At 38.9% G+C, this 19,413-nt stretch overlaps 1 protein-coding gene across 1 annotated transcript; it reads left to right on the plus strand.

The window, feature by feature from the left end:
* Positions 1–770: 770 nt before the first annotated feature.
* On the plus strand, positions 771–17,670 carry LOC116733177 (uncharacterized). The gene is made up of 10 exons (XM_032583962.1): positions 771–1,043; positions 1,126–1,221; positions 1,335–1,440; positions 7,525–7,683; positions 8,636–8,911; positions 14,266–14,568; positions 15,383–15,658; positions 16,095–16,337; positions 16,648–16,755; positions 17,573–17,670. Exons 1-10 carry the CDS (start codon positions 771–773, stop codon positions 17,668–17,670), a joined length of 1,938 nt encoding a protein of 645 aa, XP_032439853.1.
* Positions 17,671–19,413: the final 1,743 nt, after the last annotated feature.

The following is a 19,413-nucleotide window of genomic DNA, read 5'->3' on the forward strand; positions in this document are numbered from 1 at the left end:
ATGTTTTTGAGTTTCATGCTACTCAGTGATGAATCTGTCCGTTGCCTTTTAGATTACAGATGTGCATTAAAAGAAATTCACATCACTTCCTGATTAAAAAGAGAAAAAACACTCTGAACACACTGACCCTGGTTTAGTGACATGTTCTCATTGCAATTTTGAGAAAATTTTCTGAGCTTAACTGTTTTAGACCTCAGATGACAGGGATGAAACACTTGACTTACATTTTCACAGTTTATGAAGAAATTATAGAGATAAAATACCACTAGAGGCCCAGCGACTGGTCTCTGTCTTTCTATCTAACCATCTATCTATCATTTGTACATAGATTATCACACTGAACTTATTCTATATGTTTCTGCTTCTGCTGTTGCTGCAGCCCAGATACCTAAACTATGAACACCAAGAATCATCTTGGAAGCAATTTGCTCCCATCTGGCCGTCAGACTGTGAACAACTCAGTTGTTATTTTTCAGTGTTCACATGTGATTTGCTGTAACAATGGACCAGAACAAACTGTACAGAAATTATTTTGTAAATAAAATTTAGAGGATTGTTTCAGCCATCGTGGCATCAATGAAATAATAAAAAAAATAGCTTTACTATTAATATGCCTGTTATTGTTATATTCCGAGTTTTTCTGTGTATTTATTTAGAGTTTTCTGTGTCTCTGAGTCTCCGTGCTGTCCTGTCCTCCCCTTGATTGTTCCCACCACCACAGCTTAGTACAGAAGGACCCAACCAGACCGAGATGAGGTATTGCTTACATTATGGACCCAGAAATGTTGTGGAGAACCATAGAGGACTATGTAGCGGTTGTGGCAAGCCCGTACTCTGCCCATCAGCGACTGAATTTAGCCACACGAATGGTCCTCGTGTTGGATGAGTGGATCCCGCGATTTCCGCATTTGGGGCTGGTGGCCCCCGCTCACGCCCCCGCTCCAGAGACTGCTCTAGCCACTGTCCCCATGGTGATGGGTTTCCAGGCGGCCTGCCTGGCTCCAGGCCGACAGGCGGCGCAGTTAGCGGGTTTTCCTGCCCCAGTTAGTGGGTTATCGGCCCCAGTTAGTGGGTCTTTTGTTCCCTTGTTTCCCAGGGTTTTCGAGTTTCCCAGTGTTCCATCAGATCTTCCCAGTGTTCCCTCAGAGCTCCCTAGTTCCGTCCCTCCTCCTGAGACCCCGCCTCTTAGTGCGGCCCCCGAGACTCCTCATCACCGTCTCCGTGCTGCCCCTGAGACTCCTCGTCGCCGCTTTCAGGCGGCCCCCGAGACTCTTCGTCGCCACCTCCAGCGCCGCGGATGGCCGCCGGACCACCTCCATGGTTCCCGCCTCCAGCACCACGGACGACCACCGGACTTCCCCGTGGGCTCAGCCCCTAGTGCCGGGGACGGCCCCCTGGACCTTCCCCAGGAGTATGCCTCCTGTGTTTCCGCCCACCCTGGTGGGTCGTTTTTCGTTGTTTATGGACTCTGGCCCCCCCGTCCAGCGCCCCTCCGCCCACCCTGGTTGTGTGTTTTTTGTTTTGGGCGTCTTGGAGCTGCCCTTTAAGGGGAGGGTACTGTCATGTTCAGAGTTTTTCTGCATATTTATTTAGAGATTTCTGTGTCTCTGAGTCTCCGTGCTGTCCTGTCCTCCCCTTGATTGTTCCCTGGTGTGTCTTGTTTCCTTGATTACCCTGTGTGTATTTAACTCCACCTGTGTTCCTTGTTCCTCATCGGGTCCTTGTCTACAAACAGTCAGTCATGTGTGTTATTCATTCATGTCCAGTCGTGTAGCTAGTGTTACCTGTGTTGAGCCCTGTTTTCCGCTCTGCAGTGCTGCCTGGTTTTTGGACTTTTTGTTGGATTCTCATAATTAAATATCATAATTTTTCACTACAACCTGGTTCCACCACGTCTGCCTCACCACCCACCACCAGAGCTTATGACAGTTATCAATAGTGTTATTAATTTCCATTACGCCTATATTGTTTTCACAAATTATATATGCTTTATCCAAAATAATTGTGTGCCTAATTCACATGTATCAACAGTGTCTGTTTTCAGGAAGAGGGAAAAATGTGTCAAGTGTCACAATATTTGGGATTTTAGTTTTTTTTCTTTTTTCGTATTTAATTTCCTCTCCTAGTTAGGAATCTCTTGGACTCACCTGGAATGTTAATTAGAGGCCACACCTTGTTTCAACACGTCCCTTTGGTCAAACCACTTTTTATATTTGCTGGAGGTGGCGTAATTTTTGTTCATGCCGGTTTCATTGGTTTGCTTTTTAAGATGATTCTGTTGAACCACAATTCAACAGTAATGGGGGAGGAAGTGAAACCATTTACTATAAACCCAGCAACTACTACTATGTATGTGAGAACAAGCTTGCACATATTTAATTTTAAATTTATTTTTTTTACTGGAACCGATGTGGGAGACGCTGGCTGACACTTCATGTTCACACTAAGCGCTTAGTTTATGTTCACTTCTTAGAATCAAGAATGTGTTTAATTTACAGAAGCAGCACACAGAGGCGTCAAAGCAAAGAGAAGTTTGTGTTCACTTGATTGGCCCTCTTGCAGAAACATGAAGCAGGAAGCATAAAGCATGACTAATGCTGGTGTGCTGGCATCTTTGCAATGTCGCTTTCCACCAGTTATAAAGACAAAGTAGTAATGTCAAAAAAAAAAAGTTTTCTTTTACAGTATTTGGTGGAACTTGAAGTTCACTAGTTGTATCTGGATTTACAGGCACTCAGTGTTCCGGCTGTTTTGCAGTTTCATGGAAGTTAATTCCAGATTTGTGGTGCATAGAAGCTGAAAGCTGCTTCTCCGTGTTTGGTTCTGGTTCTGGGGATGCAGAGCAGAACCAGAACCAGAACGCTAAGCCGTTCAGTGATTTATAGTGTTTTGATTGCTTTTGTTTTAAATTTATAAGAAATTTTTTAAAAGCTGTGATGTAGTCTGAATACTAAATGCGTCTCCGTTTTGAGGGGCGGATTTCTCAGAAAGTCCCTGCAACTGTTTTAGTACGTGCAAGAATGAGCTTGTATTAATTTTGACTGTAACCGCTGTGAGAGATGCCGTCATAGACGAACGTTAAGAAAAGTGTTATGATACTTCATGTTAACACCAATAGCTTTGTGTATTTCTACTTCCTGGAAACAAGAATGTTTTTTTGTGAGCAGCTATCGGAGGAGGTGTGAAAGCATTAATAGTCAATGTTCTGTTGATGAACGTTAATGCAGAAGCTTAGAATATCACTACTACTGGTGTGCTGACATCTCTGCAGTGTCCATTTCCACCAGTCCTGAAGACAAATAGTATGACAGAGTTTAGTTTCTCTTATTGATCACAACTTTAAACTCATAAAAACTTCTCTTCGTGTAACTTTCCTCATGGCATCAACTGTTACTAACATGATCAGAGTTTCAAATAAAAGATTATTTCATAAAGAAAACGATGATCAAACTTTCTTGTCTGAAAACAAAAACTTTTTCCACCGATTCATTGCATCAAATGATTCAGCGAATCATTTCAGACTTTTCATTTGTCGCTGTTTGACGTGAAGCGCTGAAACAATGGCTGTGAAAATTCACAGCAGTATTTTTAACGGTGTGAAAAGGAAACAGAAGAACTTTAAATAGTGATCAGACTGCCTCTTGTTCAGTTTGATGCTCAGTGTCTCAGTTGCTGATTTCAGTCAGACCTAGCAGAACTTTCTACTGTTACGAAGTAGAAATGTTTCTCTGAAACAAAGCAACACATCAGCAAAACTGGATATGAAGATGGGCGACACTTTACTCTTTGTGCTGCATTTATTGAGTAAGTACCTCAGTTTCTATTTATCGTGCTGCTGAAGAAAAATGTTTGGAATAAGAAAACTATAATGTAAGAGCATTATTCTTATAGTATAAGTGCAGATTATTCCTTGAGTTCATGTCTGGATCCTGGGTTGTTGAGTTGTTTTGAGTTTGATTTGATTCTAGTGTCATTATTTTGTTATAATTTTTTGTCAGATCTTGTTCCTGTTTTCCTTTAGGTCAGTTTGTCTAATTGTTTGTTGTTTTTAGTTATCGTTTGTCACTTTAGATTAATTATGTTTCTTTAGTTATTCTTTGGTCTTAGATTCATTTCCTGTTCAGTTGTGTGCTCTCTCTCGCCCCCCGTGCCACTTTCTCTCTCCCTCTCCTCAGTCTGCCTCCTGCTCCCTCCACTCACAGCTGCAACCTGTTTGCTTTTGCTTGATAAATACAGAACAGTTGCTTGTCTGCTGCAATCTGAAGTGCAAAAAATGAGATGAAGTTCTTTGCTGCGTGTCACAGACGAGTTGTTATCTTTGCGCAAAGATCGAGCTGCTAAAACCTCTGATGACTCATAGTTATCATCTAAATTTGAAGTCTCAGCTCGGCAAATAAGCACTTATCACTTTGAGATTTCTTTGAAATGTAAGGTGCGTTACAAATAAAATGTATTATTATTATTATTATTATTATTATTATCAGTTGGTTTCGCCCTGTTGGCGATGGTAACACAGGAATTTTTTCCATCTATAAGTTACTTTATATCAGTCAATCTGGGTAGTTCTGAACAAACACCTTCATTGAACTGACTATAAATATATAACACGATTTGTTAAATGTGACGGACAGGCCATGAACTTTAACCTTAACATTAAACCAGCTGAATCCACAAAGAGAGAAAAAGGCCAGGAGGTGATTCCAACCTTTCCCAGAGAAAGCGAGGAACATCTCCAAACAAACGAAATATCAGATTTCTTGGTGTGGCCTGAGATATATGAATAAAGGAAAAAGCAGAGATTGAGATCTCTATATAGATGATGTAAAGCGCTAAGAATAAAGTTTAAAGGTCAAAGGTCTTTGTAAATTGACTGGGCAGAAAAAAACCTTAATTTCTGCTGATTAGAGAAGAAATCTTTCAGTTAGAAATAAGGGGCCTGAATCGAGTCTGAGACAAATACTGAGAAGTCTCGAAGTTTAGGAAATTGAGTTTTTTTTAAAAGAACATTTATGTGAATTAAACTGCAGTATGTGTTTCCTTAATTTCTTTGTCTGAGATCTCTGGAAGAGGAGTTGGAGTTAATTTGTGGTCTTGGCTGAATAATTGTGGTCCTAACATAAGAATATTCTATTGTGTGCACACATTAAAATTGACTAATGGCTAGTTAAATCAGTAGCCAACTAAATTTATATATTTATAAATATAATAGTCAATAAGTTATATATATATTAGAATCCCCAGGGAGAGAAAATTTCACAGAAAGTGGAGAAAATAGCAATATTTGGAGGAACATAGATGGAATGAATGTGCTGAGACGAATGCTGAATAATTGGGAATGAATGCGTATGTGTCTGCTGTGTAAGTATTCATCGGCATGCTCTGTATATACTGTAAACTTTGAAATGTGCATGTTTTGGCTTATTAAATGACTGATTGCTTTCAAAGTGGCGTTGAAGCGTTGAAGCTGTTCTCTGCTTAAGAGTTAAAAGTTGGTCTTTAATTTTGTCTTCAATTGTTCTATACTGTTTGTAAATTGTGTAATAAAGAGAGGAATATATAGCCATATCTGCTGCCCTGATTCAGAAACATAAAGTGCACTGGGAGAAAGAAAGGCGTTTTTGGCGGTTTGCCAGGAATAGGCACACGAACATTGCCTCCCACCCTTTCTACTCTGCTCTCTGCTCTACCCCGCTCTCTCTCTCTCTCTCTCTCCCCGCCTACCCTTCCCTTTCGGTCTCGCCCCCCTCCCGCCCTTTCTGTCTTTCTGTCCCTCCCTCTCTTGTTTCAACACACGTCACGGGTCCGGGTCGTGATCTGAGACGCGTACGCCCAGTTGTAGTTCATAGCAGTAAGACAGCCCACTTCCTATTACGTCAACAATCAGCCCCACCTTTGGGGCATCTCAGACTGCAGCTGAGCAGTGAGTTTTTTTTATTTTTTCTTCTCTCTTCTATTTGTTCTAAAACAGAAGAAGTTTAAAGCATAAGCTTTAAATTAACTCAAACAATACAGACCTTAATACAAATAATCATTGTTTCTGTGACACTGAACTATGTTGAACATTCTTTAAATGTATATTTTACTGTAAATAGAGTTGAATAACTGCATGGAACTTGCTAAAGTGCTATATCTATTGAAGAACACATAACATATTTAGCTATATTTAGCAACAATAAACAAACAAGAAATACAGCAAAGGAAGAAATACAGCAAGCACAAATAACTAAAATAATCAATTTATTTTTAACTAACTTCAAAAATAAAAAGTTGAATAATAAGGAAACTGCAACTGACAGAAAAACTTAAACTGAATTTCAAAAAGTGAAACAACTGCTTAAACACACAAGATGAGTAACATACCGACAGTGATCGTTGGCTCAGAAAACCCAGAATATGCTGCTCAAATTCCTAAAATTTCCAAGAAATGGCAGAAGCGAACAAAAGGACTTCCATCACCGTGGCCGGAAAATGGGAGCTTTGACCTGTCTCTTTGCGAACAAATGGAAGCGAGAATCACTGACTACAAAGCAAAAAATAAAAGTAAGAAAAGACAAGCTAAAAGAGAATTAGAATTTAACATTTTACAACTATTCAAGGAGGAAGGTGAAAAATACAGGAAGAACTTAAAGCAGCAGCTCATTGAGCTCAAAAATAATTATGAAAAGCCAAAGGATGATGAAATGAATCCTGCAGGATTGTATCCAGCCCTGAAAGGAGTCCCGAACATTACAGGTGATTTTGGATACAGGACTGATGACCAACTAATAAATTCCGGACAAAGTAATGTTGCATCACCTCAAACTAAAGAGCAGGAAGCTCAATCAGATGCATCATCTACAGTGCATGCAGCACTGCCAACAGTAGTTCAAACACCAGTTCCACCCAGAGGTGAACCACAGACGAGCTTAAGCTCACCGGAAGATGAAGGTCCACCTGCTGTTCTCATCCTACGGTTTTGTCTTGGTTTGTGTTTTTGACTTGGCTGCCATTCATTTTTGTAAGTTGTTCTTAATATTATTTTCAATAAATCTCCAAATTCATTCGTTTCCTCCGTTTCTGTATTTGGCTCTAACATTAACCACCAACGCACATCGTGACATTTTAACTGGAAATATGAACTGAGCAGAAATAAATATACTGATTGTTGTTAAGCTTCAAATTGTGAACTATAAACATAATTTCAGAGAGAACATATATTTGCCTTTCTCTAATATTTCTAATATTGAAACAATTTGTGTTTTAGTTCTCTTCTGCTATGGAAACACTCAAGGTAAATCAAAATTTTTATCTTTTTTATTTCCTCGTTTAGTTCTGATCAGTTTTATCTCACTGAGTTTCAACTTCCTTTTCTTTCTGCCATCTGTTCAGTTAAAAAATGCAATTTTACTGAAAGATTTCAAAAGCATTTAAATACTTTACAGTGAATTCTTTGCTGTGTATATTTATCTGCATGTTTATCATAACTGTGCATTGACAAAAAAAACATTTCATGATTTCTTATTGTTTTCAATCTCTTTCCAACAGTTAAACCAGGGCTGACTGTGTCTCCATCATGGCTGAATCCTGCAGCCTCAGTGACTCTGAGCTGTGAGGTTAAACCTTCATCTGCAGGATGGAGGTTCTACTGGTATAAAATTGTTCCTGATCTGTCACTGAACAACTACAGACCTGAGCTGCTGCCTGGTAACATCAGTGGGACTGTGAAGAACTCCTTCATCATTACTGGACAGAAACACACAGCAGGATTTGCATGTAGAGCTCGAATAGGAAACCCAGAATATTTCACTAAATACAGTGAACCAAAGTTTGTCTTTTCTGCAGGTCAGTTCTGTTTCTGTTTTTGCTCCTATGTTCAGTCATCACCTTCATCCATCCTTGTTTTAACTATAAACTTCAATATTAATTATCAACCAACCTGAAAATTCAAATGCTGAACTTTAGATTTTGTTAGAGATTATGTCTCTTAATCTGCCTTATAATTTTATTGGCTAAAAAAAACCTTGTATCCTGTAAAAGATTCACATTTTCCTCAATCATCTTTTGACACTTTTATTAATAATTGATTTGTTGATTGTATGTACCATGCTGTGACATGGATGACATAACTACTTCCATAATAGGGCTGTATTGTGCATGAACAGATCTGACCAGTAGCAAGCGACTCCATCAGTGGTCAATGTGTGACATGTCTGATCCAAACTGGTCTGCTATCCTCCCCACTTTCCAGCTGATTTTAGTTCCTGTACCTTTCTCCTTCCTGTTGGTGTTTTCTCTCTGTCGATCATCTCTTTTTATTTCCTGTTTCTCTCTGATGCAACTGCAGCTGATGTTAAAACCCTGTATGATCATTGAGCGGTCATCTGGGAGGTGTAATGGGCAGCAATTTAAACTCCAAAGCATTCAAAGTGGACAAATCATAAAAATACTATAAATAAACATGCAGATCAGCAAACTTAAATAAATGAACACAGCAAAGTATTTAAAGAAAACATACAAGTAAGAAAATTAAACCAAAAAATAAAAATCTGCCCATGGAAATGATTTGATCATGTCTTTAACATTTAAGCTAAAGAATATCTGAATGAATGTTTTTCTATTTGCTTGTGTTGATTCTTTTCTCCATGATGTTTTTCAGATCCTCATCCAGCAGCTTCTCTCTCAGTGAGTCCTGACAGAGAGCAACACTTCACCTCTGAGTCTGTGACTCTGAACTGTGGAGGAAACTCTGCTAAATGGAGAGTGAAGGAGTTTAGAGAAATAATCTCTGGTCGCCAGTTGTCATATTGCTCCAACTGGTGGGAGATGACTGGATCCTCATGTACCATTAACAGTCACTGGTCCCATAAAGCAGTGTACTGGTGTGAGTCTGTATCAGGAGAGTTCAGCAATGCAGTCAACATCAGCATAAATGGTATGTTACATTACAGAGCTATTTAAGCTTCCTATGGTGTTAGGGTCCCTACGGACCCGTTTTGAGTTTTAGCATGCATAAAAGTACTTCATACATTTGTTTTTTGCGTTGAAACTTTTTGACTTTGTCAGGAACTTCCATTTAAACAAAGTAAAATCAATTTTTTTTTTTACTAAATTATAAAGTGCTCTGGTGAAAAAAATGACTTTTGTGTTGTTCGGGTCATTTGTGACCCGGTTAAAATTTTCAATTATAAAACAATAAAAAATGCCAAAAATTAAATCATGAACACACAATCAACCAACAGCCTCTTCCTCCAACCACTTGAGCTTCATTTAGGGGCTTTTCTCTTTGCCTTTTTGCGAGAACAAACAAAGGGAGACATATCCAGGCTTGTCAAGCCATTTGAGTGTAGAGGTGGTGACTTGCAGAGTACACATCTCCAATTCACAGGATGCAACAATGAGGAGAAGACTCACTGTAAATGAAGCTTTGGATCACATCTTTGCTGCAAATGAGGCAGAGGACACACAGGATTTTAGCGATGGAGATGAGCAGGCCTCTGAGAACGAAGATGATGTGGAGTACCAATTGGAAGAAACAGACACAACTGATCAGTCTGAAGAGGAGGTCACTGGTGCTGAAGCTGCTCCTGCTGAATCATTCCAATCCAAACGTGGCAACATCCGTTGGAGCACAGTTCCTCCTGATGTGCATGGAAGGACAGCTGCTGCAAACATCATCAAAATGACCCCTGGGGTCACGAGGTTTGCTGTGACAAGAGTAAGTGACATCAAGATGTGCCTTGATCTTTTTTTGCCATTGTCACTAAAAAAAGTCATAATTGCTATGACAAACCTTGAGGGGAAAAAAGTCCATGGCAACACGTGGAAAGACATTGATGAGACGTACCTGGATGCCTACATTGGTGTTCTCCTTGCTGGAGTTTACAGATCCAGCAATGAGGCAACTGAGAGTCTCTGGGATGCATCAACGGGCAGAAATATTTTCCGGGCAACAATGTCTCTTCGGACCTTTCAGATGATCTCAAGAGTCCTCAGATTTGACAATCGAGACACCAGAGCAAAATCTGACAAGCTTGCTCCCATCAGGGATGTTTGGGAGAGATGGGTGCAACTCCTTCCACTGATGTTCAACACAGGGCCAGAGGTGACAGTGGATGAACGTTTTCTCCCTTTCCGAGGAAAATGCCCGTTCCGGCAATACATGCCCAGCAAGCCAGGCAAATATGGCATAAAAATCTGGGCAGCCTGTGATGCTAAAACAAACCATGCGTGGAACCTACAGATTTACACAGGCAAATCTGCAAGTGGCATCCCTGAAAAAAACCAAGGAAAACAGTGTAGTCCTCGATTTGACTACTGGACTGCAGGGTCACAACATCACTTGTGACAATTTTTTAACTGATTATTTTGTTGCCTTCTTCTCTTAAGGTTCATTTGACCACTTTTTAGACATTGAAAACGAGGGGTATGCTGTTAAAACAAAGGCCCAGGGGGCCACAAAAAAATATTAAAACCAATCTTTTCATGGATGAGGGAGCCCAACCAGCTAAACAAGAGTTAAGAAAAACATTGGATGATAAAAGATTGTTTTTAGGGTATTTTATGGCTGATTTAATACATGGGTCCAAAATGACCCGCTAACACTACAGATGGCAGCAGAAAGCTAACACCAGAGGAAGGTTAAAATGGTTCAACGCGGAGTTCGGACAAGATGGCGGAGGGAATAGGAGCATAGTCAGTTAGCTCTCCAGAGTCGGGTAAAAATGCCCACAACAAAATTGGAACTCGACAGATAAATCTAAAGCATGAGTGGGATAAGCAAGAGAAGAACCGGAAAAACTATAAAAAGCAAGACAGAACCGAAGAGCTGCCTGTAACGGAAGAAATCTCCGAACACGAAGCTAGCGAGCACGAAAAAGCCCCAGCAGAGGAAATGGAAGAACACGATAGCACCGAGACACTGCAAAATGGGCTCGCAGCTATTAGAGATGATATTAAAGCCCTTAAACAAGAGCTGTGCCGGGAGCTGGTCGCATTCAAGGATGAGCTGAAGAAAGAAATGAAGGAAGAAATAATGAATCTTCGACAAGAAATAGACCGTAGGCTGTCCGAGAATGACCGGGAGCTACAGGCACAGCAAGTGAACATTAGCGAGGCACAGACACGCATAGCGGAGGTGGAGGAGTGGAAGGTGGATGCTAACGAGGTGCTAACAAAGATGGTGGAACAAGCACAGCGAATGCAGGAAAAACTAACCGATCTGGAAGGGAGATCAAGGAGAAACAATATCCGAATCTTCGGCTTACCAGAAGACGTAGAAGGGAGATCCACAGCTCCATTTCTGGAACAACTTTTTAAGAAGGAACTCGAACTCCCGGAGGGGATCGATCTCCAGATTCAACGAGCCCACCGAGCCCTCACCCCAAAACCGAACCCAAATGCAGCACCAAGGTCAGTCGTGGCTAACTTTCTACAATTTGAGACCAAAGAAACGATCTTGAAGAAAGCCTGGCAGAAAAAGATCCAGGTAACGGGTAAACAAATCTACTTTGACCACGACTACCCGACCGAGATTGTCCAGAAAAGAAAAGCATATACGGGCATTAAAAAAATATTGAAGGAGAAAGGAATACGTTTCCAGACACCACTCGCTAAAATTCGGATTCATTGGGAGAACGGAACAAAGACATACGACAGGACAGCAACGCAGGACATGAAGCAAAGGGGCTACACGGTGGCTGAGCCGGGAGGAGACGCTGCGGCAGCGGAGGAGAGACAGCGAGGAGCCGCGGGATGGCAGCGAGTGAAGGGGAAAGAACGGGAACGAGACGCGGTACACCGAGAGAGAGATTGAAAAATTACAAAGCTTCCAGTGGAAATCTTAGAATGTTTTGCTTTCAGAAGAAGTTGACTCTGCAAAAAAAGAGGATTCAATTAAAACCGACTGGGAGAGGGTAAGATACTTAAGTTGGACATGTCTAGATGGAGTGGTACCCCACAGGATGGGAGTAGTACTAGATCTAGGGAGGGGCCCTCAGTAGAGGTGAGGATCTCCTCTCCACCCACCAACTGGGACTCGGGGAAGAAGGAGACCCCATGTTTGAAAGTCCGTCGGATTTTTGGTTTATGTTTAGTTAGCAAAAGTTCATGTTGGTTCTGTTTTGAGTTGCTTGGGGGCATATTTAAAAGGAATAGTAAATCATAGTTATGACTGAAATTAAGATAATGTCGCTGAATGTGAATGGTTTGAATGCATTGAGTAAAAAAGAAAGGGTGATGACAAAACTGAAAAAGGAAAAGGCACAGATTATATTCTTACGAGAGACTCATTTATCCAAAACAGAACATGAAAAATTAAAAAAGTATGGCTACAGGAATTTATACCACAGTTCATATAAAGAGGGGCGTAGAAGAGGTGTTGCAATATTAATTTCGAACACAATACAATTTGATTACAAAAAGGAATTAAAAGATAAAGAAGGAAGATACATAATATTAAAAGGTAGAATGGAAAATGAATTAATAACCTTGGTAAATATATACGCACCCCCGGAGAGCAACAAAAACTTTTTCAAGAACCTGTTTGATTTAATAGCGATAGAAACAGAAAGAATTCTAATTTGTGGAGGCGATTTAAATGTAGTTCTGAATCATAGTATGGACACGAGTCACAAAAAAACTAAAATGCATTTAACAAAATTTACAAATGTCTCATTAGAAGAGATGGGAATGACAGATGTATGGAGAAGCCTACATCCATTAGGAAAAGATTTTACGCATTACTCTGCTGCTCAAGGAGTACATTCAAGAATAGATTATTTTTTAACCAAGGTTGATGACAAACACAGAGTGAAGGAATGCAGGATGGGGCGGCAGATGTTTCTGACCATAATCCAATTTATGTAAAGGTATGTCTAAGCAACAGGAAAAGAAATACGATATGGAGACTGAATGTGGGAATATTGAATAGTGAACAACGGAGAGAAAAAATAAAAACAGAAATAAAACAATATATTGAAGAAAATAATAACGGAACTGTAGACCCAACAATACTATGGGATGCCATCAGGGGAAAGTTAATAGCTGAAACTGTGCATGATAAAAGAATTAAGCTACAGACATACAGGGCAAATACGGAGAGACTTAGGGAATTAGAACAGGAATATCAGGAAACAAAAGACTCACAGGTTTACCAAGAAACCAAGGCAGTTAAAACCAAAATAAATGACATATTACTAGGAGAGATTGAAAAGAGGAACGCATTTCTGAAGCAGAATTACTATGAAGCAGGTTCAAGGGCAACTAAACTGTTAGCTAAACGTATACGCAAACAACAAACATTTAATGTAATATATAAAATTAGAAACCCCCACACAGGTGGACTAACAGATAATCCAGAGGAAATAGAGGGCATTTTTCGAGAATATTATGAGAAACTGTATACACAACCTGAATTTGCACATGAGGAGGAAATGAGAACCTTTAAATGCATTAGACTTACCAACAATTGGCAAACTACAAAATGAGACACGGACAGCAGCAATCACAACAGAGGAAGCGAAACAGGTGATAAATACATTAAAAAATAATAAATCGCCAGGCAGTGATGGATACCCGGCAGAGTGGTATAAGATGTTTAGAGAAGAGTTGACGCCAGTACTTACAGCTTCTTTCAATTGGACACTCAATAACAATAAAATACCTCCATCATGGAGTGAAGCTATCATCTCAGTCATCCCAAAACAAGGAAAAGATGAGGAACACTGTGGCAATTATAGACCAATTTCATTGTTAATAGCTAGCAAGAAAGCTATTAGGAGGAAATGGGGAAAGGCAGACCCTCCTTGTCAAGAACAATGGACTGGAATAATAGAAGAAATCAACATAATGGAAAAACTGACACATCGTTTGAGACTTCAACAAACACAAATGGAAGAAAAGTGGATGAAATGGACAGCATTCAAGACCAAAGACAGAAATAAAGAACAGGCAAACTAGACGGGTCAAAGGTCAAATACAGGAATAGCTCCAAAGCTAAAGTTTTATGTTATGTTATGTTGAATGTGAAGTGTTCATGTACGTTGTGTATGTAAACAAAAGTGAAAAATCCTAATAAAAAGTTAAATGATAAAAAAAAAAATGGTGCATCTCTTCTTCAAATAAAGACCATCTTTGAACTAATGCTGCTAGTAGAATAGTTAGACTGTGGTTTGGAAAAGAGCTAAAAAATTCTACATGTAGAGCTGAAATTTCTTTCAAGAGAATTTTACATATTCTACATATAACAGAGCATTTGATTTATTTTAATTTAAATTCTTGGTCCAACAGAGGCACCAGATTCAGTCCTGACTGTGTCTCCATCATGGCCGAGTCCTGGAGCCTCAGTGACTCTGAGCTGTGAGGTTAAAGATTCATCTGCAGGATGGAGGTTCTACTGGTATAAAGCTGTTCCTGATCTGTCACTGAACAACTACAGATATGAGCTGCTACCTGGTAACATCAGTGGGACTGTAGAGAACTCCTTCATCATTACTGGACAGAAACACACAGCAGGATTTGCATGTAGAGCTGGAAGAGGAAACCCAGAATATTTCACTAAATACAGTGAACCAAAGTTCATCTGGTCTGCAGGTCAGTTCTGTTTCTGTTGTTGCTCCTATGTTCAGTCATCACCTTCATCCATCCTTGTTTTAACTATAAACTTCAATATTAATTACCAACCAACCTGAAAATTCAAATGTTGAACTTTAGATTTTGTTAGAGATTATGTCTCTTAATCTGCCTTATAATTTTATTGGCTAAAAAAACTTGTTTCCTGGAAAAGATTCACATTTTTCTCAATCATCTTTTGACTCTTTTATTAATAATTGATTTGTTGATTGTATGTACCATGCTGTGACATGGATGACATAACTACTTCCATAATAGGGCTGTATTGTGCATGAACAGATCTGACCAGTAGCAAGCGACTCCATCAGTGGTCAATGTGTGACATGTCTGATCCAAACTGGTCTGCTATCCTCCCCACTTTCCAGCTGATTTTAGTTCCTGTACCTTTCTCCTTCCTGTTGGTGTTTTCTCTCTGTCGATCATCTCTTTTTATTTCCTGTTTCTCTCTGATGCAACTGCAGCTGATGTTAAAACCCTGTATGATCATTGAGCGGTCATCTGGGTGGTGTAATGGGCAGCAATATAAACTCCAAAACATTCAAAGTGGACAAATCATAAAAATACTATAAATAAACATGCAGAACAGCAAACTTAAATAAATGAACACAGCAAAGTATTTAAAGAAAACATACAAGTAAGAAAATTAAACCAAAAAAAAAAAATATCTGCCCATGGAAATGATTTGATCATGTCTTTAACATTTAAGCTAAAGAATATCTGAATGAATGTTTTTCTATCTGCTTGTGTTGATTCTTTTCTCCATGATGTTTTTCAGATCCTCATCCAGCAGCTTCTCTCTCAGTGAGTCCTGACAGAGAGCAACACTTCACCTCTGAGTCTGTGACTCTGAACTGTGGAGGAAACTCTACTGAGTGGAGAGTGAAGGGGTTTAGAGAAATAAACAAATGGTCATTACTGTCAGATTGCTCCAACTGGTGGAAGATGACTGGATCCTCATGTACCATTAACAGTGACTGGTCCCATAAATCAGTGTACTGGTGTGAGTCTGTATCAGGAGAGTTCAGCAATGCAGTCAACATCAGCATAAATGGTATGTTAATATGAAAGTTATTTCATTCACCAGAGGAATTTTAGGCTAAATGTCAATTATTTTTTCTTCTTGTTTTGCAGATTTAATGTAAATTACTTTTTATTTAAAAACCGTCATTCTTCCATCAAAGTCAAGAAGGCCTAGTTTTAGATCCAAAATAATTGCTTTTCATTCAATCTTGTTCTATTAAAATATATTATAAAGTTTTTGTTGTTGTTTCAGCTGCTGTTAGAAATGTTGATGCACATAGTTGCTACATAATTCACTAATAACTGAAATCCAAATATTTATTTGGCAAATTTTACAATTCAAATAAAAGATGCTCAAGATAAAATGTAAAACTTCAATGATGAAAATCGTTTGTTCAGGTTTTTCTCTAATTGTCTCCAGCAGCTGATTTGTGACTGAAGCTTAATTTTCTCTGACTGGTTTACAGATGAAGATCTTCTCCTGGTGAGCCCCGTCCATCCTGTGACTGAAGGAGCTTCTGTTACTCTGAGCTGCAGACTGAGAGGAGAAAACCAACTTTCTAATGTGTTTTTCTATCATAATGACAAACTGATCCAAAATGACAGCAGAGGAGAGCTGAATATCTCTGCAGTGTCTCAGTCAGATGAAGGTTTCTACAAGTGTAAACATTCAGGAAAAGTTTCACCTCAGAGCTGGATGGCAGTTAAAGGTGAGCAGAGATTCAATATGTATTCATCTCTGTTCGGTATCCACCTAATTCATCCTGAGTAAATCACACACACTCATATCTGAGGGTGACAAGTGGAGCTTCCATTAATCTGATTTGATGTTGGGAGGAAGCTGCAGTACCAGGATAAAACTCATGTTTACAGAGTCAGAACAAGCTACATAGAAATTACCAAACTCATTAAACTCTTACTGTCTTTCTAGTGTTAGCAACTTCTACACTGTACAAAGTGTCAAATATCTATTGTATTTTCATAACAATATCTTCAACATCAGGATTTGTCTTTCAACAGCTTCTCCCAGACCTGAAAACACATCATTTCCTGTTCTGTTGCTCATTGGATCAGTGAGTGGAGTCAGTCTGATTATTCTCCTGATATGTTGCTTCAAACAGTCAAAAGGTGAGACCTTCTTCTTCTTCTTCAATTATTTTATTTATATAGACACACTGTTGATATTTCTGTCATGAAGCTGCAGTGAAACATTTGCAACATAACTTTATGATAATGTGACCATGAATGTCTTTTTTTCAGATCGTTGCTGTTTCAGGTTGGTGCGACAACTTCATCTTGTTCTCATCTCAAACAGAATCAATCGGTTCTGTACAGTAAGATAAATTCACTGTATTCATTTCAGGTTGATCCAATCAGAGAGAAGAGCTCAGGACTCAAACACAAACTACAACCAGACTGGAGCCGAAGAGTTCAGGTCTTCTGACCGCGGTCAGGACTCACACTGATTATTATTATATTAAGATTATTACAATATCAATATACTGGGGGCTTTCTTTAAGTTAATGAGACATTTCTGAAAAATGTTGAACTGGAACATTTTTCTGTTTTTGGAGCATGTTCTTTAAGTTGAATCAGCTGGAATAAATAATTAGCTAAAATATAAATCAGAGGAAGAAATAAATACATGAGTAGCTTCAGTGTCTCAGATGTTATAAAATGATTTTACTTGAGTTTAAAAAAAATAAGATTAAACTAACTTGCTGTTTCCTTCTTCTACTTTATGGGGTTGACTTTAAAAATAAATTAAACTATCTTCATTTTTATGTTTTTAACTGTAGGAAGTGATAACTTTTATGATTCAGTGAGATCCTCTGCAGACCCTGGAAATGGTAACATTTACCTGCTCAAACAGTTTGATATTAAATATGATGCTGATTTCTGACTTTGCTTCCTAGTGAATGAAAATAAAACCTTGATGTTTCAGACGCAGATGACGCCCAAGATGTCACCTACTCTCTGATTGAATTTAAAAACTCTGGACACAGGAGTGAGTTCCTCTACTACATGCATTACGCAGGATAAGAAATCTGCTCAGAGCTTCACACTTATAAATCTGAGTTTGTTTTTTTCATGTCATAATCTCATCAGGAAGACATCCTGAACCAGAAGAGGGCGCTGTTTACTCTGAGGTTAACAGAACCTGTCCAGGTACAGTGTGTTTGTACTGAAATCTCTCCTCAGGTCAGATATTTCTGAACAATATTAAAGTTTAGTTACAGTTTTTCCTTTTTCCCACAGAACATTTTCACACGCCTCTGCTGTAGATCTTGAACTAAATTGAAACTTTTTGCGATAATACGGGAATGAGGCATACATGTTGCCTGTAAACTGGTTCAAACCAGTATTTTCTCAAACGTTGAATTAACATGTTCATTGGTACAGATAGAGACAGAATCTCCCACAGCATTTGGGGTTAAACTCACATTTGCACCATGTTTGGTTTACATAAATCCTCTCTTCTTCCTTCACAGTGGAGCCGAGTCCTGCAGCAGCCGACGTTGCTTATTCTGAAAAGTAAGAAGAAATCTGCATAAAGATACAACCATGTAGGCCTCAGCTCTTATTACAAAAACATAAAAAAGATACCAAAACTGTAATCTTACCTACTGAAATTAGAAACATATATCAGTTTTGCAACAATCTGATCAACTATTTTTCCCATCATGTTCCATAGTTTTTTTAAATTGCCCACAATTTCCCATTTGTAGATGTAAAACATTCAGTGATGTTTTTGAGTTTCATGCTACTCAGTGATGACTCTGTCCGTTGCCTTTTAGATTACAGATGTGCATTAAAAGAAATTCACATCACTTCCTGATTAAAAAGAGAAAAAACTCCCTGAACACACTGACCCTGGTTTAGTGACATGTTCTCATTGCAATTTTGAGAACATTTTCTGAGCTTAACTGTTTTAGACCTCAGATGACAGCGATGAAACACTTGACTTACATTTTCACAGTTTATGAAGAAATTATAGAGATAAAATACCACTAGAGGCCCAGTAACTGGTCTCTGTCTTTCTATCTAACCATCTATCTATCATTTGTACATAGATTATCACACTGAACTTATTCTATATGTTTCTGCTTCTGCTGTTGCTGCAGCCCAGATACCTGAGTGAATAAACTATGAACACCAAGAATCATCTTGGAAGCAATTTGCTCCCATCTGGCCGTCAGACTGTGAACAACTCAGTTGTTATTTTTCAGTGTTCACATGTGATTTGCTGTAACAATGGGCCAGAACAAACTGTACAGAAATTATGTTGTAAATAAAATTTAGAGGATTGTTTCAGCCATCGTGGCATCAATGAAATAATAAAACAAATGGCTATACTATTAATATGACAGTTATCAATAGTGTTATTAATTTCCATTAAGCCTATATTGTTTTGACAAATTATATATGCTTTATCCAAAATAATTGTGTGCCTAATTCACATGTATCAACAGTGTCTGTTTTCAGGAAGAGGGAAAAATGTGTAAAGTGTCACAATATTTGGGATTTTAGTTTTGGTTTTTTTTGGTATTTAATTTCCTCTCCTAGTTAGAAATCTCTTGGACTCACCTGGAATGCTAATTAGAGGCTACACCTTGTTTCAACACGTCCCTTTGGTCAAACCACTTTTTATATTTGCTGGAGGTGGCGTAATTTTTGTTCATGCCGGTTTCATTGGTTCGCTTTTTAAGATGGTTCTGTTGAACCACAATTCAACAGTAATGGGGGAGGAAGTGAAACAATTTACTATAAACCCAGCAACTACTA

This window comes from Xiphophorus hellerii, chromosome 14 (assembly GCF_003331165.1).
Source record: "Xiphophorus hellerii strain 12219 chromosome 14, Xiphophorus_hellerii-4.1, whole genome shotgun sequence".
Taxonomy (NCBI): domain Eukaryota; kingdom Metazoa; phylum Chordata; class Actinopteri; order Cyprinodontiformes; family Poeciliidae; genus Xiphophorus; species Xiphophorus hellerii.

What these genes read in the sequence shown, in the direction of transcription:
- LOC116733177 (XM_032583962.1), top strand. Translation starts at nt 771, where the DNA reads ATGGACCCAGAAATGTTGTGGAGAACCATAGAGGACTATGTAGCGGTT. An exon ending in TAGCGGGTTTTCCTGCCCCA is followed by an intron (nt 1,044 to 1,125) that starts GTTAGTGGGTTA and finishes GTGTTCCATCAG; the next exon opens with ATCTTCCCAGTGTTCCCTCA. An exon ending in CAGACCTGAGCTGCTGCCTG is followed by an intron (nt 7,684 to 8,635) that starts GTAACATCAGTG and finishes GATGTTTTTCAG; the next exon opens with ATCCTCATCCAGCAGCTTCT.